The sequence below is a fragment of the Acartia tonsa genome, chromosome 2 (genome assembly GCF_053477335.1).
Source record: "Acartia tonsa isolate MP-2025a chromosome 2, ASM5347733v1, whole genome shotgun sequence".
Classification (NCBI taxonomy): Eukaryota; Metazoa; Arthropoda; class Copepoda; order Calanoida; family Acartiidae; genus Acartia; species Acartia tonsa.
Window position 1 is genome coordinate 49,060,404 of NC_137261.1, and position 20,719 is coordinate 49,081,122.

The window sequence follows — 20,719 nt, forward strand, 5'->3', positions numbered from 1 at the left end:
AATCTATTGATATAATAAACAAAATATCTGTGGTGAAAACAATAAATGTTGCTACTGTTTCTAAGGCCGTTAAGAACTCTGGCTTTTGTATTTATTTGTCTAGGGATGACCAAACATCAATTTTAAATTTAGAACAATAAATGTATTAGAATATATGTATAACCCTAACAACTACCTAGCACAAGTGGTCGGGACCTTCATCATCTGATAGCAAATTGCTTTCTGCTCTTTTTATCGACTTTGCTGTTTTTCTGACGCTATTGGCTGACATTCAGAGACCTAATTAAAAGTCGGCACTAGGTTACAAATAGCTCATGCCCCCTCAATTACTTTACTTAATTTTTTTACTTTTTACAGGGTTGTGTACTGTCTATGAAGATTAATATAGTATGTCATGTAGTTTTGTCTAGGAATGTTTAGATGTGTCATGTAGTTTTGTCTAGGGATGCCCAGATGTGTCAAGTATTTTTGTCTAGGGATGTTCAGATGTGACATGCATTTTTTTCTAGGGATGTCCAGATGTGTCAAGTATTTTTGTCTAGGGATAACGATATGTGCCATGTATTTTGTCTAGGGATAACGATATGTGTCATGTATTTTGTCTAGGGATGTTCAGATGTGTCATTTATTTTTTTCTAGGGATGTCCAGATGTGTCAAGTATTTTTGTCTTTTGAAATCGATATGTGTCATGTATTTTGTCTAGGGATGTCCAGATGTGTCATGTATTTTTGTCTAGGGATGCCCAGATGAAACCTACATGTCCTGTTTGGCTACTGTTACAAAATTTGGAGAATATGAAAGTAAGTTTTTGACGTTTGAGAAATGGATTATAAACAAGGATGACAACTTCAAGTTCTAAAAAAATCAAAGACGAAGAAAGTCGCTGAAAAAATTCTGACGTCATAAAATGAGGGATGAGGAGAGGAGGAGTTGAAAAAGAGATGGACAATCCCTCAGTTTTATGACGTCACATTGAGCGACTTTCTTCATCTTCAAAAAAATTACCAAAATATCTTAACGAACAGCTAGATAAGCAGTCAGACTATGTGAGTTATATTCAATTACCAGGGAATTTTCACAAGAAAGGTTAAAGGAACCCACTGTATCATGATAATCACAATTCCCATTTAATATATTTTCCACAGCGATTTATAGAGTAGATACTAATTAATCAACATATAAAATCTATAAAAGAGATTTCACATATCTCTCTGAGATAGCAGCAGAGATATCTGAAATTATAGAGTAGCTTGCTCATAAAAAGTTTAACTTTTTAATAATTTAACAGGTTTTGTTACAAAATAAAACATACATAAGACTGGATTTATTATTACTTGGATCTTACACCAGATTATTATGTACTCTCAAAGACGTCCAAGGAGGGGGGGGCGGGGGTAAAGTGGGGATTACCCCCCCCCCCCCCCATTTAAAATTTACCCCTACCCTGGGGATGCTGTAGGCACCCCTAACCATTTAAGAGGGGGTAGTTACCCCCCCAAACAATTTTAGGGGGGATAAATTTTTATTTTACGCCATACCCCCCCCCCAAAAAAAAAAACGAATTACCACCCCCTTAAAAAAATTTTACCCACCCCACAAAAAAAAGCTTGGACGCCCCTTTGTACTCTGATAAAGTAAAACTCGTAGCTGGCTAAAATAACGATACCCGCTATCCACCTCCCTTAGCATATCCCCTCCCCGCCTACTAGATGTATGAACTGAACAATAAATGTGACAATTTTTTCAACTTAAATTGACGACAATTTTTCCACTGTCATAATATCCACTTATATTCTAAATCCATTTACATAAGACAAAGAAAAGAAAAGACACATATTTACACTAAAATAAATACGTTTGAATAAAAATTTTAAAGGGCGAATATAGGTTCGATATGATATGAACTTATATCAAAGGTGCCATTACATACTTTTAGAATATCTATGCCAAATTTAAAAATTCAAAAAAATCCTTAAGTAGATTTTGCAATTTTCTGATTCAATTGAACATATAATAAATGAGATTGCCGACAAAATCGTTTATTTTAGTCCTTTACAAGACTTTTTTTTGACTATTTTGCTTAAGTTTGATTGACTATTACATTGGCACGCACCTTAACAGATAATTTAAATGTTTATTATTTTAGATTAAATACTATTTTATTTCATTTTTAAAAAGCATAGAAATAATTTGCGTAGAAGGGCGTCAGGACTATTGACTAGGGTAAATAATACGTCTTAAAGTTTATTTTCTGTACAGAGATCTTTGATTAATTCATGATGATATAAACAACCCTTAATTACGCATTTTCAACACACACACACGGCCACAAAAAAACAGGGATTTGAAATCATTCTTCCTCCAAGAAAATTTTATTGATTATTTTATTTTTATTTTTTACATTATTTGATGTTTTTTTTAACTTTTAAATATTTTACTTTATATATTTTGTATGAAGGTAGAAGGAGGGTATATTTACCCCTGATTAATTCCCGAAACCTTTTTCTCATTTATTTGTACTGCAAAATAACAACAGTATTTAGGCAAACTCTACACGCATCCTGTTGTGAATATTGGTATTTGAATATGTTAGGGAACCACTCCTCTGACGTCACAAATTAGCCCAATTGGCTAGGTTTTTAGCTATAACGGCCTTATCCAATGGAATATCTTTATTTGCTTGAGTTATTCATAATGTATATACTTGCACCTTTGATATAAGCTCATATCATATCCAACCTATATTCGCCCTTTAAGTAAGATAAATCTACGGGTTATAGCTATGCTTTTAATAAAATTGTAAAAAAGTACTAATTAATATCACGTTCATGCAAATGAGGAGAAATAATGCCCTCTCCTTTTTTCGTGTCATGATACATAATAACGATATTTTTTTTTGCAGCGCGGCTTCTCTATTAACCGTTTATATTTTTCAGCTGTAAGTAGAGGTTGTAGTAAAGCTCCTGCCATTGTAGATAGATATAGGTAAATCATATTTTAGTGTTAATACTCAATAACTTTATTTGTCAGTTGTCTTAAAAATCGAAGCTCTTTATAGTGCCTGTAAAAATGACGTAATACAATACAAATGACCAAGGTTAGGCCAATACACAGACTAAATTACCAATAACAGGCCACTTTATATTTTCATTGACCAATAGTAGGCCAGTTTACCGTCATTTTTTTTATGGGCGTAACAAAAAGCTTATTAAAAAAATATTTATCTATATGATTCAAAAATTCTAAATATTATTTTTATTATTTATTAAAAATAAAATGCATTTAAGAAGTGGTGTGCACTGCGATTCACCTTGGGGGGATGTGTAACCATTAGTGGGTTAAAAAATGGGAAGAAAGTCGTACCTAAGTAAAAGTTGGGTGTTGACCCCCCTCTAATTCACTTCAAAGTTTATAGGCTTGTTAACTTTCTTGAAAATAAAAATTTCTATAATTAGTTTTTTGTTGTTCGATTTATTTGAAACATTGTTATTATTATCTAGGATTATTGAAAGAAAACGAAGTAGCGGGTTTCGTCGTATTTTCACAGTAGCTTTTATTATTTTAGGTTAGGTTAGGTAAATGTAAATTGCCCTGCAGAGTTAGGGTTAGAGCCCCCTGCAGGGTGCTAGAAAAAAGAGAAAGGTTACTGTGAAAATACGACGAAACTACTTCGTTTTCTTTCCATGATCCATTTTTTTTTTATAGATTTAACAGATTTCGTTATCAGAACAACAAAAATGTTGTTTGTTCTCAGCATACTGTAAATATTATCAAGGTAATTAACTTTTTTTTTTGCATTTTTTAGTAACTAAGCATTTTATAATTATCGCGCGATAGGCGTATGAAATGATCATTCAGGAATTGCATATAGTAGACCTACACATAATACAGTGGGATTCTTTCAAGGTGACAGATTGTAATTTTGCTCCTCCCCCCCCAAAAATAATAATAGTTATTTCTCGCATCGTATTATAAACGGCTTTCCGCGGATATAGAAAATACAATTATAAGATTAAAACTAGTTTAATCTTATGATGAGAATTTCTAAATATACAGTTCCTCCGACTAATCATAGCCTAGAAGCCAAAATTGGGCCCTACGGACACTATAAAGGTATGAAGTTGAGACCTTATTCCAAAAATAACACAATGAATGAAATGAACATATGAAAACATTATGTAAATGCATAACAAAAATGAATATGGGAGTTTACCCCAACTCCTAGAGTTCAGGGGCGAAGTAAACAAAGGAAGCAAATGACTTGGTCCATAAACAGGTGCAACATAGTACCACTTTTAAAAATAGAAACGTTCTGTCTACTTCAACGATTCTTGACATATTTAATTCATAAATTGGTGTACATCCCCAATGATGACACACAATATTACCCATTTCATTAGATTACAATTAATGGTTGGAACGTTTAGACATTCAACTTAATGAACTAACCAATCAAAGATTAATAAAAGTCCCCAAAGTTGTTATATAATTTTGCCTGATGTTAGCAGGGATTGGAAGCCGCGCGTAAGCCGCGTGTAAGCCTCAGTGAAATCGTCATTTTATCACTATAAAATTAAACTGGATGTATAAAACTGTCTCTTTAGTAGACAATCCTTCTTTCAAAAGTTTCTTTTTCTGCTCACAAGCAGGTTTAAAACTGAGGCTTATGCGCGGCTGAGGCGCGGATTCCGAACCCTGGATGTTAGTATCGACAACATAATATTAAATAATTGTGATTACAGCTGATAATTTATCAACAAAACGTTTATATTCTATGATTTAAACGCAGACATCTTTCAGACACCCTCCACTCTCTATAATTAAAAAATGTCATTCCTTTTTTAAAAACAAAACTTTTCTATAATTAGGGTAGCTTTTTTCTTTAATTTAGGCAATTTTTCAACAAATTTTCTTACTATTTTGATTCGACGTTTAAACATTTATGTTCTGATTTTTTCACACTACAAGTGTTAATGTTAATTTGTCCTTCGTTTTTATGGATGTTGTCATCCTTGTTTTTTTAAAACACCTTAAAATAGTTTATTTATTTTGTATTAATTGAAAATGTTAAAAGATTTATGTATTTAATAACTCGTTTATAAATAGACAGACATACATATAGAGTCATAATTATGGCGCGACAATATGAGCTCTCTTTACAATGGATATAGGATATACGTGGAATTGGATATATTGACAGGGGAAAATTTGTCGTCAATTTCGCGTGCTAATATGAACCTCATTTATTGGTCAGTTCGCTTAATCAGTAGAAAGGGATAGGATTAGATAAACGTGTGGGATGGGGAGTATCGTTATTTCAGCCAGCTGCGAGCAGCACATTATCTGAATACATGAAAATCTGATGCAACATCCAAGTAATACAGTATCGATTCTCTCAACATCTCTTATGTCATAGTGGGACCACTCTTAATAAGCGCGGCTACTCTACATACATAACATGTTACACACAAACATCATCGATAAAACAAGGACGGTTACATCCAACATAAATAAAGAGAGAGAACGGAAGAAAAAGAAAGACAACAGGAAAAAAAAGAGAGAAAAAAAGTTTTATTAATCATAAATTTCTGTTTTCTAAGTTTCTTATAGTATTCCTCTTTCTTACATCTAACATATCATGGTTTAAACAATTTTCTAACATTGTTAATTTAGTTTATGTGTATGTTATTAAAAAATCATTCACATTTTAACTGAAAGGGGTACAATCAAAATGAATGGGATTTTCTATTTTTAAAATTATGCAAATTTAGTCATATCATAAAAAAATAGTAAAATATAAACATTAAAGTACAAATTAAGGAAAAAATGATAAATAAATATTAAACATGTCACCTAATAAATCAATTATCTTAGTTGAATTTAGTTGACTATTTTTTCTTCACAGCCGCTAGTGATAGCCAATGGGTTGAGATGTACTAAATTTTGGTTTCCGAAAGTGTACCTAGCCTCCTCGTCCTATCTCAATATTTACTACTAGCTAAAAAAGCTTCAAACTTCAAAAAAAAATTAAAATTTTGAATGTATAATGTATAAATCGTTTATACATTATATCGCTTTTCCCTTTGACCGGAGAAGCTGAAAATAGCGTTTGCAATAATTGGGTTATCTGCTGTACAACTTTGGAAATTAGTGAAGAAATAGGCAATCCATTTTCAGCACATCTGGGTTGATTATTATACACTTTACAGTGTACTTTTTTTTATTTAACAAATACCATTTTTTAAAGCTTTGTTACTACTGGATGTAACAGCTAAACCAATATGGTTCTTCTTTACAATGAATAGGTCCAGGGAAGTTTTAAAAATAATTATATATATTTTCAATTTTTATTTTAAAAACAAACACTAAAAATGAAGAATTTAAAAGTCTCTTGGTATAGATTAATTGCCAACAATTATCTCTACCATTTTACTTTTCAAAATTAAGTTAGTTTGTTAAAGTCACTTTAACAAACGAACTTAATTTTGAAAAGTCTGAAATCTTTGGTGTTGAATAAGCTATTACTATGCAAAAATATAAAACTGAGTCACATATGAAGCATAGAAACACGTAGTTTCAGGTAGCAAAGGTTCTCTATAATCAGGCTCTTTCCATAAACCACTCTGTCAGAGCCCGTCAATATTTACAAAAAGTGTATTTTCAAAATTTTACTGTAAAACTGAACATTGCTGTTCATTTTTTTTTCTAAACTGCTATACCTAACAATTGTCCTTGTTACACAATAGTTTTAAAGTACATCATTTTCTTGATTTTACGTTTTTTAGAATATTGACAGATAATTAAGTTTGATTATATATTCTTTTAGTATTCATTCTTCTGGTTTAAAAACGCTTAATTTTTTAATTTTTTCCATGTGAAGGCGATATTGTTTTGCCTGCTATAAAAGGGATTGAAAAGTGTAAATATAAGTCCCTGTTAGCATGTGTGTCATCAAATTGACACGCTGTTGTACTTTGCTAAGTTGTGTTGTTTGTACTTTAAGGATGACAAGCATTAGATTAGCATTGTTAACATATTTTAAATATATATTGAGTATCATATGAACTTAGTACATCCAAAGTACGGCTGCTTTTTCATTAACAACTTTGGACACGAATTCAAAATTAACTTTGGCAGTACTGGTTAGAAAAAAACAGTTTAATATTTTATTGCAAACTAGAAAATGCGCCCCTAACATTTTGGGGTAGGGAAGAGACAAAAGTAGTATAAACCACCCTAAACCTTATTTTAAAATAGAATAGTATAAAATCATTCTGGGAACAATGTGAAGCTTCCCTACCATGAGGAACATAATCGGTTCAGTAGCTTTCGAAATCTTAAGATTCAGACAAAAAACCTAAATACTTTATCAGGGGAAAGGTAATCATATTCTGACAAATAATTTGAAAGGAAAAAACAAGATATACCCCAACCTAACTTCCAAAGGTTTCGTTATTTTTTTGGTAGAATTAATTTTTAGAATAGCTAGGCCTGCTACTTTATATATTAGGATTGTAAACTGTAAACCACACTCAGCTACAGCCACCAGACCGCAGCTAAAATCTTATCCGCACTTCGGCTGCGGCTGAAGGCGCGGTTGTCGATCCAATTGTCTTATTGATTTGTTATGTTATCACGTTTGTTTTTTCCTCGTTTTCACCCTCTCTTTTAATGACTGCTGAAAATCTGCTCCGTAACTCACTTTGTCCGCATATGACTGTTGTCTTCCTTGTTTTTTTATCATTATATCATTATTTCTATTTTAGGCGAGTGTATGCCTATGTGGAGGTGATGGCTGTAATGGGAAGGGTCTTGGACTAAGGGGGCTTTTAGAGGTAAGAAAAGAAGTAAGATTTTAATTTTATTATAGAATTCTTAATAATTGAGCAATACTATTACTTGATTCAAAATATGTATGGTGTTTTTATGTTCCGTCGAATAAAAATACTATACATATTATGCAAAAAGTATAACTTCTTACTGATGTTCGAACACATATTGGATCCGGTAGATTTACGGTAAAATGTTAATAATCACGATTATCTCCAAAATGTCTATGAACTTTGAAGGCTGCTAGCTGCCAAACGGGTGAATTTACATGTTATGGCCAGACATCGATATAAAGCAGCTATAAAACTATCTGGAATAGCCAAGACAATATAAGTCTTTTATTTCACGCGCATGCGCTGCGAACATATTACATATGTTCGTTCAGCCATTTTGCGGCTAGCAGCCTTTAAAGTTCCCAACTTTTTGAGATAGTTGATCCCAGGAACATTTTACCATGAACTGCACCTGATCCGAACTTTTTATTTAGGAGGAAGAAGAGGAATTAGAGGGAGAAGTTGATGAGGCGACAGATAAACCTATCAACACACTTGGCAACAATGAATTCATATCAGATGGAAAGATCAATGTTCTTCCTTTCCAGAATTCAGCAGGCACACAGTACCTTTAGATCTTGTAGTTGTTAATTATTCATTTTCTCAAAGTGAAACTTGCAGCGGGCTAAAATAACGATTTCCTCCTTCTGTCCTTTTTACCCCATACAATCCTCTTAAACTGGATGAAGAAACTGACCAATTAACGTGTTCCATGATAGAAAGCTAAATTAAATACAATTTTTGCCCTGTCACAATATCAACGTATACTCTACATCAATTTGTCCGTTTCTTGATCATATATATAAAACAAGGATGACAACATCCATAAAAGCGAAGCACTGAAACGGTAGGACAAACGGACATTAACACTTGTAAGGTATCTGAACTGAATAATCAGAATTTAAAAGTATTAGAGTCGAAGCAAAATTGTAATTAAATTTGTTGAAAAAACTGCTTGAAGCAGGATAATGTTTATGGACATACTTACATTTTTGGACTTGATTATAGAGTTGCTTCGCTTATAATATTGTTCGTTGTTGTCCCAGGAATCAATATACCAAAAATCAGATCAAACGGATAATTAGAACACTTGAAAATTTGTTGTTAAAAAAGTAGAAAAATCAACATTTTTAAAATGGACGTACGGACATTCTGGTAATGATTATAGAGTTGCTACGCTTTCTAAATCGTGCCCAACTACTACAGGAATCATCATGCAAAGTTTGAAATCGATAGGACAATTCTAACATGCCTAAATTAACGAATAAAAGCTATCTATCTCGGACGGACAGACGGACGTACGGACGGACGGACGTACGGACCGACGTACGGACCGACCCTAATTAATTTTTAATTTTAATTTCGCTTTTAAAAAAGGGAAAGTGGTGAAAAATGTAAACCAACACCTTTAATTCACAGTACTGAGCATAGACGTCCAAGTGGGTGGGGGTAACCTCCCTCAAACTTTAAACCCCTCATTTTACCACATCAATAAAAAAATACAATAGATTACCCGCCACAAACATTTAAACTGGGTCTCTTATTTTAACCCCCACAAAATAAAAGTAAGACGTCACTTGAACCGATCGTACTCCATATTCGCCGGTTATACCCGTCTGTCGTTTAAGATCATATGTTCTTCCTTTAATTTATGAAAATTATTGTCCTTTTTTTACCTGTATCTAAAGGTACTGTGGTCACCAGGATCCAGGTTTCCGTCCAGAGCTGGGACAATCTTCGCTATGGCTGCCACATTTCTTATAGGCATTTGTTTGCTTACATTTTAGAGTAGAATAAATTTATATAAAAATATGCTCTTTTTTGTTTTAAGACAGTCCTCAGGAATAATCATAGCGTGGCGTACCTCGTCAACTACCTCATACGACAATTTTATGACAATTTTACAATTTTTTTTATCAGGTCCGACAATCAAGGATAATTAAAGGAGCCATATCTCCTTTTCTGTCCAAACAACCGGAGAATTTAGTTGAGTAACACCCTTCAGACAACAATTCTTTGATTGCACTAAAATTGTCTGGAAGTCCTAACTGTGCATGGTCACTATTTGTGCCTGTTTTAGCTTAAGGCATTTCCCATCTCTAACTATTTAATCCGCGCATATGACATAGTAGCAGTAGGAACTCACTTTTAGAGTTTTTAATTATAACGCGATGTTGAGTCGAGATTCGAACTCAATCCCGATGGCGAGCGGATGCGCTTCGTGTTAAGCCACAGTCACATCGACGCGTAATTTCATTGAATAGGATAACATCCAAAAGACTATTTTATTATCTTATATTATGACTTTTTCACATTAATGACTTATTACAATATGACAAAATGTTTTAAAAATAGCGAGCAGGTGAAAAATTGAGGAAATGTGTGTAGCATTTTGCATTTTAAACTTTTTGTAAGTGTTATGCACTAATAAAAACAAGTATATTTATCTCTATAGTTAGTGCAGCTAGGTAACAAGACACTCACAATCCTATTATACATACCAGTTTCCTTGTATGGAGCTTAAGATTCGATAACTTCTGAACTGATTGAGTTCGCCATTTTGTTGGAGCTTTTTAGAGGTACCTGTAAGGTTTCAGTCTATTTTCTTCTTTGCTTACTTCTTCGAATACATAGCTCCTAGATGCTAGGAGCGCAGCTGCTAATATCTTTTATAAAGTTACAGAAGGTACTGAAAGGTAATATACATGTTACAGAGTAGTTTAACTCTAATATAACGATTTGACTTAATAGATGCGAAGATAGACAAACAGACAGGTATTTGGAAATATAGAGTAGATTCGTTACTATCAGACGAATAGACTAACAATTTAGTTTGTATAGAAGCTTTACTGCTGAAAAAATGGCTTAATTGTTTGGCAGGCAAAAATAGCAACACTTCATTTTTGCAAAAAAAATTCAATAAAACTTGGGGTTGATTGAAATCCAGCTCATTATATGGAAATGTGGTGAATATTTACGACTATAGCTTTAAAAGTACATATATCGCATTCATGCTTAAATACAGGATACTGTTTAATGTCATACTTTAATTTTTAGAACTTGATCATAGAGATGCTTCGCATATATTATACCTTGTTGTAATAGGAATCAGTATTCTAAAAATCAGATGAATAGGATAATTATATCACATACAAAATGTTGTCAAAAAGGTTAAAATCGACTTGTTATAAATGGCTTACGGACATTCTAGTAATAATTTTACAGTGCTTCGCTTTCTAAATCGTACAGACGGACAGATTGACCTTAATAAACGAAAAGCTTCGGTTTTAAAAAGATATTTACAGCTTTTTTTTTATTCCAAAGAGGATTGTATGTCTGTCTGTCTGTGCTTCAGAACTTACTAATAGAAACCACTTGGGTGATGGAGTTGTCATTTTCAGGGAAGCTGCTTTTAAATCCTGTGTAGGCTTTTTTAAAACTGTTCTGAATTAAGCCTTAATAAAAAGCCTTGTATGTATAGGAACAGGTTTAGACATTCAGCTGATTTTTAAAGTTATACTATGCTGATTTCGATGAGGCTTACACGCAGCTGACGCGCGGCTGCCGAGCCTTGGGATAAACATCCATGAATAATAAAATGTCACTTAAAAAGGGATGACACACCCGGAAGGTTAAAGGCGCAAGTACTTTTTAAAAAGCAACACAAAAATCCAAATTAATCAGAATTCCCCTGCATGTAAGAAAGCAGTTATAATACTTTTTATTTTAAGTTTATACTTTTGCGGGTTTGCGTAATTTCGCAAATTTAGCGATAAGTAAATAAGGTCATAAAAACGGTGCAATTTTTCAGCTGTAATTTGTCATTTAAAATAAAAAAAATTAATAGTCCATCCATTACACAATAAACATTAAACAATAAAATTAAAATTATAACCATTGGGTAATTTCTCTTGGTGGTACCCTCCCTCTATATAGTCATAAACGATTAGCGAGATTCTTCAGTACAGACCAAAAACCTTTACTACTTAATATAATAGGATATTGCAGCGTTATATAGTACGTTGAATTAAAAATATAACATTTTTCCTTTCTTACAATCTTATCCCTATATCGCTAGCAAATTTTAAAGTAAAATTGGCGAGGGAAATGTGTTTTGCATGACTTGATTATTATACAGGGATTGAATTACTCCGCAATTATGGATCATATCCATTTCAGTAACACATAATGGTGATTATTTTGCAGTTAACAATTCTTCGTATATATGGATCATCTCATTTTAGTTAAAATAGTATTTAAGATAATCATACATGAATAGAATCAGGTTCATTTTGTTGACACAGTATGATCTGACTGTTATACAGGATTAGAACTACTACGTAATTATGGATCATGTTCATTTTAGTGACACAGAATAGATTGGCTATTTTATAGGATTAGAACTACTACATCAATATGGATCATGTTCATTTAAGTAACACAGCATATATTGGCTATTATACAGGGTTATAATTACACCTTAAATATGGATCATGTTCATTTTAGTAAAACATAATATATGGGCTAATATACAGGGTTAGAAAAAAAGGGTTAGATATTACACAATTTGCACTACTAAGAAATGCTTGATGTTTAATATCCTTTATCCCTACTCAGCAAAAATCAACAACATTTTTTGCTTTAATTTTTACTTAACAATATAAAATTAGAAGTATTATGCTTATGAATTTGTAATATCCGGCCCATACTGTATTTAGCTAGTTTCTTTCTGAAAACAACAAACAGCTTTTTTTGCACTAGTAGCGTGTTTGTCATTCTTAACGACGTTAGCCTCAGATAGCCTTGCGGACGGGATACACAATGGAATTTTGATCCAAACATTAATACTGTACATTGTATAGGTTCCGCCTGTTTTTGGCCAAGACATTCCCATAACTAATTATTACGCACACCTGACATACCAGTAGTAGGAACCACTTCAAACGTTTTTAGTTATGAAGAAGTGTCGGGCCAAGATTCGAACCTTTCCGACAACGAGCGGATGCGCTACGTGTTACACCAAAGTCACGGGTATAAAAAAATTTGGCTGGAAATTAGGACATATGATAATTGTCTTGACACTTTTAAACTTCAATTAAGGCTAATTTAACACAATTTCTGTAATTGCGATCTTTTGTGGATCTAGTCATCCTTGTGTTTGATGTATCATGGCGAAAAAAAAATATATAACACTAGCGGCTACGCCCCCTAGAGGCCTCTAGGGGCACTTGAGGAGGAGAGAGTCGAATTTAATAATTCAATTTCTTATTTTAGATTTTAAAAGAAAAAGTAAAAAAAAGTTTGGGGGGGGGGGGGGGCGAAACAAATTTTTTTTGTTGGGGAGGGGGGGGCCCCTTCTCATTTTTAATTTTAGTTAAAAAAATTCAAATTTTCTTTCTTTTTTTTGGGGGGGGGGATTTTTCGTTTTTTGGGGGGGTTGGGGGTGTCCCACCCCCCAAGAAAATAGTTATAAACCTTCCAGGGACCTATGAGAAGCTACCCTATAAAGAAGAACCCGATCGGTTCAGCGGTTAGCGAGATCCTTAGGTACAAACAAATAGACAGACAGACAAACAAATAGACAGACAGACAAACAAACAGACAGACAAACAAACAGATAGACATTGTTCTACTTTGTATCCTTATACTAAAGTAACAGGATGTCTGTGTGTCTGTGTATCTGTGTATCTGTGTGTCTGTGTGTCTGTACCGAAGGATCTCGCTAACCGCTGAACCGATCAGGTTCTCCTTAACAGGGTAGCTTCTCATAGGTCCCGGTAAGGTTTTTAGTTTTTAACTATTTTATTGGGGGTTGAGACACCCCCAACCCCCCAAAAAAAATTAAAAAAAAAGATTTTTTGAACTAAAATTAAAAATGATGAGGAGTGCACCTCCCCCCCCAAAAAAAAAATTTTCGCCCCCCCAAAAATTAAATTTCTTTTTTTTAAATCTAAAAAAAGAAATTGGGTTATTAAATTCGACTCTCTCCTTCTTAAGTGTTCTAGATAACATAACAAGGAATTCTATGTCCAATAGAAGTCGATATATTATTATTTTAATGTTGAACCAGATTTCACCCCTTTAACCCATCCCCATCCCTCCTACTGGATGACCAATTAATGAGATCCATATTAGCAAGCTAAATTGACGACAAATTTTCCCCTATCAATTTATCCATGTACATCCTATATTCATTCCAATAGTTGACAAAGATATAACAGTTTATGGTCTTCAAACCAAAAAAAGGCCTTATTGAGTATAGATGCTAAATTCCTCTCACCTTTACTCGTACTATAAAACATAAAAAAAACATGAAAGGTGTAGAGCATCTTTGCTCCAGAAATTGGCATAGTATGTCCAAAATTTAATATCTAGTAAAATCTATGTTTAGCTGGATTATAAATCATGAAGAATTTGTTATTTAAAGAATTGCGGACTATTTCAGTGTTTAAAAAAAAGATTTTGTACATGAATATAGTGTCAGTAACGAATATAAAAGTACTTAACATGTAAATGAATGGTAAAGTTTAATGTTGGCTTTATATCGATGCAAAATGTTAACAAAATCATCATAAGTATAGATGTATAATCCATACAACTACCTGGCCCTAGTGTTGGACCTTTTTCATATACTAGCAAATTGCTTTTTACACGTTGTAGTGACTTGGCTGAGTTTGTATTTCCAACTCTATTGGCTGATATTCAAAGACCCAATTGAAAAAAAGATTTACATATAGCTCTTGCCCCCTCTACTCTTTTACTTTTATAATTGAAATATACTTTTAATTGAAAATATTTGTGGTGAATATTTTGCAGATTCAACACAGAAACTTATAATTTGAAAAATAAAAGCACAAAAACCAAATAATTGTTTTCTATATTTAGTTTTATTTTGCTTTTATATTTGCTTTATTGTGTATATGTATTTTTATTTGACAGTTGGGCAGCCGGAAAGTGTTTATCTTTCTTAAAACAATCATTTTGCCTTTTGATTTTTACAGTTTAGGATTTGAAAGAATAAGAAGAAAGCGGAAAATAGCCTAAAACCATACCAGGACTTTTGTATAGCTTCTTAAACAATCAGTTTACTTCAACTCTAGACAATAACTATTACTTCTCTAATAAACAAAACTAGCGGCTACGCCCCTAGAGGCCTCTAGTGGCACTTTAAATGTTCTTTTTTTATTTCAAATAGCTAATTTGAGAAGAAAAATATTTCTATGTTGCGTTGAAGTCTCTATGTAGAAAAATCGATTTTTTTGTGATTTCTCTTAGGAGGGTAATGGTGCCCTCCCCCAAAATAGTTATATAAACCTTCCCGGGACCTAAAAGAAGCTACAATGTTAATGGAGAAACCGTTCACCAGTTAGCGAGATCCTTCGGTACAGACAAACAAATAAACTGAGAGCCATCCTGTTACTTTATTATAAGGATATCTCTTAGGTAGTTTTTTTTCGGGTGAATGCGATCTTATTTCCTTTTATACTTATATGTACCAGCGGCTGTGCCCTTATGATCTAGGAGCTCTGTATCAAATGGGTATATGGAGGCAGAAAAACGCCTAAAACCATTCCAAGCATAAAAGAATAGAGTAGACTAAAATCTATGCGAAGCTGTGCATAGGTCAGTGCAATAGTTTCAGACAAAAACCTTACTTCTTTAAATAATAGGATATATCAGGATCCATAAATTATGAACAACTGATTAAAATCAAAGCTATTCCTTCCAAAAGGGGAATATACATAAATGAGGTTTACAAAGAATAAATAAAATGAAATTATATTGATCTGCCGAACTATATAATGTTCAAAGCTGAGGTATAAATTAGTTTTGGTATTTACATGTTTCTTTTGTATTTATTACACATGTTTAACATGCAATACTATGCTGGGTTGTAGGGCCATAGCTTTGGTATTTACATATTTTGCAGGGTTGTGGGGCCATAGTTTTGGTATTTTCTTTTTCTATTTTGGTATGTTTCTTCAGTATTTATTACACATGTTTAACATACAATACTATACAGGGTTTTGGAGCCATGGCGTTGGTATTTCCATAGTATACAGGGCTGTGGAGCCATAGCTTTAGTATTTGCATGTTTCTTTTCTATCTATTACACATGTTTAACATGCAATAATATACAGGATTGTTGGGCCATCACTTTGGTATTTACATGTTTCTTTTCTATCTATTACAAATGTTTAACATACAATATTATACAGGGTTGTGGAGCCTAGCTTTTGGATTTTCATGTTGCTTTTCTATTTATTAAACATGTTTAACATGCAATACTATGCAGTGTTGTGGAGCCATAGTTTTGGTATTTACATGTTGCTTTTTTATTTATATAATCTAGGGTTGTAGAACCATAGAATTGGTATTCACATGTTTCTTTTCTATTACACATGTTTAACATGCAATAATATACAGGGTTGTGGAGCCATAGCTTTGGTATTTACATGTTTCTTTTCTATTTATTAAACATGCTTAACATGCAATACTATACAGGGTTGTGGAGCCATAACTTTGGTATTTACATGTTTCTTTATATTTATTACACATGTTTAACATGCAATACTATGCTGGGTTGTAGGGCCATAGCTTTTGCATTTACATATCTTGCAGGGTTTTGGGGCCATAGTTTTGGTATTTACATGTTTCTTTTCTATTTATTACACATGTTTAACATGCAATACTATACTATATAGGGTTTTGGAGCCATGGAGTTGGTATTTACATAGTATACAGGGCTGTGGAGCCATAGCTTTGGTATTTATATGTTTATTTTCTATTTATTACACATGTTTAACATGCAATACTTTACAGGGTTGTGGAACCACAGCTTTGATATCTAAATGTTTCTTTTATATTTATTACACATGATTAACATGCAATACTATGCAGGGTTGTGGAGCCATAGTTTTGGTGTCTCAACCATGACACTTTGGTTGAGCTTGGACTTCCGAATTAGCGGGAAGTTCACGAGATCAGTTGGCGAACATACAAAACCCCCAATACCAGGAACCATCAAGATTCAACAGCAGGTTTGAATATAGATTTATTGATGAAATTATTTCAAAAGACCTGAAATTACAAGATCAATTAATAAACAGAATAAAATATTATTCGTTATCTTAAAACTTTGAGCACTAAAAAAAATCTTTTTCTTTTCTTATGGTTAAAGAATCTTTGGAAACTTTGGCTTTTAAAGGAAAATTATTTGGTTTAATAATCATTGTTAAATGCAACAATAAGGCACATAAAAATTACTAAAACATATATTAATCATAATTAAGTTTCATGTTTAGCTGGCTAAAGCCTTTTTTTTTTAAATCTACATATAATCGTCCTACACACCATACTTCTTAATCAAATTAACAAATTCTACCTGAAGCTCTTATGGTTTCAAATCCCTGATATACTAGGGTAGTTCACACTCAATGAGACCAATGATAGGCCCAATTTTGTTCTCCGCAATCTTCACACTCTCATATCTCATTCAAAAGTAAGAACGTGCGCTTCAAAATAAACAAACACTCTATGCCGCGCCACATTATGAAAGGAAAGCCCTAAAAGACGACATTTGCGCTTTGTTTTTGGTTTAATGATAAGGAATTTAATTTCGAACTTGATAAACACAAAGCTTCCTCGAAAAGAGGTTAAGACACACCCCCCGTTTGAAAGTCAAATTAACTTCCTTAACGAGATTCAAGGTTTTTTTTTCGCGCTGAGCACTAGCAACATTTCTCACTAAACTCAACTCACCATAATCACATGAGAATGGCCACATCCCGAAAACGTGACAATTTTGCTCCTAACTAAATGAAACCCCGTGAAATGCATACACAATATTATACTCCTCACTAGGACTCATAATACCTCACATTTTAGGATAGAAGGATGGGGATTGGTTTGTACCATACAACATTCCATGCACATGACAATCACAAGATCACATACACAATCCTAAAATGGATAATCCTATTAATCATGATGTTGTAAATATAACAACTATACTAATAATAATCATTTCATAATCAATAGGTAATAAATCATTATTAATAAATCAATAAGTACCTACGAAATCAGGTTGAAATGTAAATGTAAACAAATAATGGTAAAAATAAAACGAAATAAATCTTAGACAAGAAAATTAAGATTTATAGGTACTTAAAACTAAATTTGTTAAGCATCAAAAAGAGTAGTAAGAAAAAATTTTTCAAAATCCTTGGGCAGAAAGTTTTTCAAACCTAATGAATAAGAACTGTAATATCTTAATCAACAATAAAACTTTTTTAATACTTAAGAATAGCAAAATAATATCTTCGTTAGAATTTTCATTGAATTTATGAAAAAATACCAATTTTCTTTGTAAAAAAATATGAGACTTTAAATATGAATTTTCAATCATTCCTTGATCTGAATAAAAATGTTTTACTTGATTGAAATTCATATATAATTTTAAAAAAATCTGCTAAAAATACTTGATTTTTTTCATAGAATAAATATCGAATCACGCAACCTCGACACATTTATTCCTTTTTGTTAAACTTTTCAGGTAAGTTTTAAAATGAATTGTACTTTTGAAAAGAAATTAAACTCAATAAAATTAAATTTGAGCATATGAAATAGAAGAATATTTAATCGCATTTCATTTGATTCTTATTTTAGGCATAAAAATAGGCATATGAAAAATGTGTTTTTTTACTAAAAAAATCTCAATTTCCATAAATAAGAATCAATTATTAATCATAATTTTTAACAACTGCCTGATTGATACAGCATGTTCTTCTAGGGGAGATTTATCTGTCAGTCTGAACAAGACTCTTGCCGTCTTTCTTCCATCCTCAATTCTCGTCACTCGGCCCATCCTCAAACATCTCATCAGCGGATTGGTACTCGTAACCAGAACTATATCTCCATCAGCTAGTGGCTCTGCCATCTCATCCTTCCACTTGGACATCCGTAATATCTTCGGTAGGATCTCCTGGCGGTAGGCAGTCCAAAACTGGGCAGATAAATCTTCCAACAACTTCAACCTGGAGGAAATTTGGTCCTCCGGTTTCATCGCCACATTGCACAACGGCTGGCGGTCAACATTTCCCAGCAGCTGGCCAGGGGTAATCAGCCGCCAATTCTCCACGTCGTTTGCAGCTTCAATCGTCAGTGGTCTGCTATTCATAATTTTGCTGACCTCCGCCAACAGCACCAGGAGCTCGTTGAAATTAACAGAACTATTCACCAACTTCTTGGACAGCAATCTCTTGGTTAATCCCACCATTTTCTCAGCCTGCCCAATATAATGGTGGGCTCGGGCCGGGATCTGAGACCAAGAAAACTCTACCTGGCTGCCCAACTTCTGCTCTAAAACCTTGCGAGCACCGGATAATTGTGTGCCCATGTCGCTTACTATGATCTTCGGCAGACAATGAACAGCTTCCAACTTGCGCAGGGACAACAGGATACTGCTGGTATCATACTTTTCCAAGGCATCTAACCACAACGCCCCTGAGAATCTGCAGACCACCACGAACACCCACACCTTCTTCGTTGCTGTCTGACTCCTCGTTTTGGCGGCAGCTCTCCTCGTAACCAGCGGACCCATCAGGTCGACTTGCACAGCTTCAAAAGGCCTGCTCGGGACCAACTTGTCAGGTAACACCTCCTTCATGGTAGCACGACATTCCTTAGCCCTCTCAACACTGCAGGGCCAACACTTCTTCACTTCCATGACGGCCAACCTCCTTGCCTTCACAATCCAGCACCAACGGCGGCTCTCAGCTAAAGTTCCACGGACACCAGAGTGAAGCTCAACATGCGCTTCTCTCATAAAAACAGCAGCTAACCAATTACCAGGCTCCAAAATTATTAAACCTGGCACGTCTTCAAATATCATTTTACGGCCGCCAGTAATGGCGTCAATGACTGGCTGTCCTCGACCAACCATTTTAAGAATCCTCATCTCCCTGGTCACATAATTTCCACCGGGACCAACGACAGGCCAGGTCAATGATACTTCATGCACTAATGGATTTAATGACGCATAATTGCCTTTAGCGTCATTTATCCACTCATCTTCTTGGCTTCGTGACACAATGAAAAGTTCCGCCGCCGCCATAAAATTGTACAAAGACGGCTTGTACACAGAATCTGCGGCTGCTACATGACTACCAGCGGCTGTAGTCTTACCTTCTTGTCTGCTCTTTAGCTTCTTCAACCAGGTGTTCGCAACTTGCAGGACAGCTGCCATAATACGTTTGGCCTGTCCAAATGATCTCCTGTGCTTAAACCTAAAGACATCTTCAGCGGCTTCTCCGGCAACTTTCATTGAACATAACTTAACCATTTTGGTATTCAACTCCTCTGGGGGTAAAACCTGCTTGACTTCTTCGGCAGTTTTCACCGGCCACGCACTTTCATCCTGGCGCAACCATTCTGGGCCCAATCTGTACCTGGAACCTGGTCCCAAATCTGATACTTTGCAGGTGCTTCTGGTGCCCAAATCTGCAACGTTTTGCGTTCCCGGGACCCACCTCCAGTCATCCTTGTTGGTCGCAGATTGAATTTCTCCAATACGATGAGAATTAAATGTGTTCAACATAGCACTGTTGGAAACTATTTGTGATAAAACACACGATGAATCAGTAAAATACATCACTCTGATAATATCAAAGGGCAGGGCATCTCTGACGGACTTTGCCAACCTTGTGGACATCTGGCACCCCATCAACTCAAGGCGTGGAATTGATTCACACTTGACCGGCGCAACTCTTGACTTGGTGGCTAGCAGAAACGTTTCAAATCCTTGTCTAGTTGGCCACCTCAAATATGCATTACT

At 34.1% G+C, this 20,719-nt stretch overlaps 1 protein-coding gene across 2 annotated transcripts in view; it reads left to right on the forward strand.

Moving 5' to 3' along the window:
- Nucleotides 1-9,696, forward strand: part of LOC145312074 (uncharacterized) — a 55,581-nt gene extending 45,885 nt beyond the window's left edge. Inside the window, exons 3-8 of one of the 2 annotated variants that reach the window (XM_080151207.1) lie at nucleotides 738-801; nucleotides 2,938-2,986; nucleotides 3,707-3,776; nucleotides 7,768-7,848; nucleotides 8,319-8,442; nucleotides 9,589-9,696. In XM_080151207.1, the coding sequence (XP_080007333.1) occupies nucleotides 738-801; nucleotides 2,938-2,986; nucleotides 3,707-3,776; nucleotides 7,768-7,848; nucleotides 8,319-8,442; nucleotides 9,589-9,671 (471 nt within the window). In that variant the 3' untranslated portion in view covers nucleotides 9,672-9,696. The remainder of the gene's footprint in view (nucleotides 1-737; nucleotides 802-2,937; nucleotides 2,987-3,706; nucleotides 3,777-7,767; nucleotides 7,849-8,318; nucleotides 8,443-9,588) is intronic. The other variant, XM_080151208.1, reaches the window with a different exon arrangement.
- Nucleotides 9,697-20,719: the final 11,023 nt, after the last annotated feature.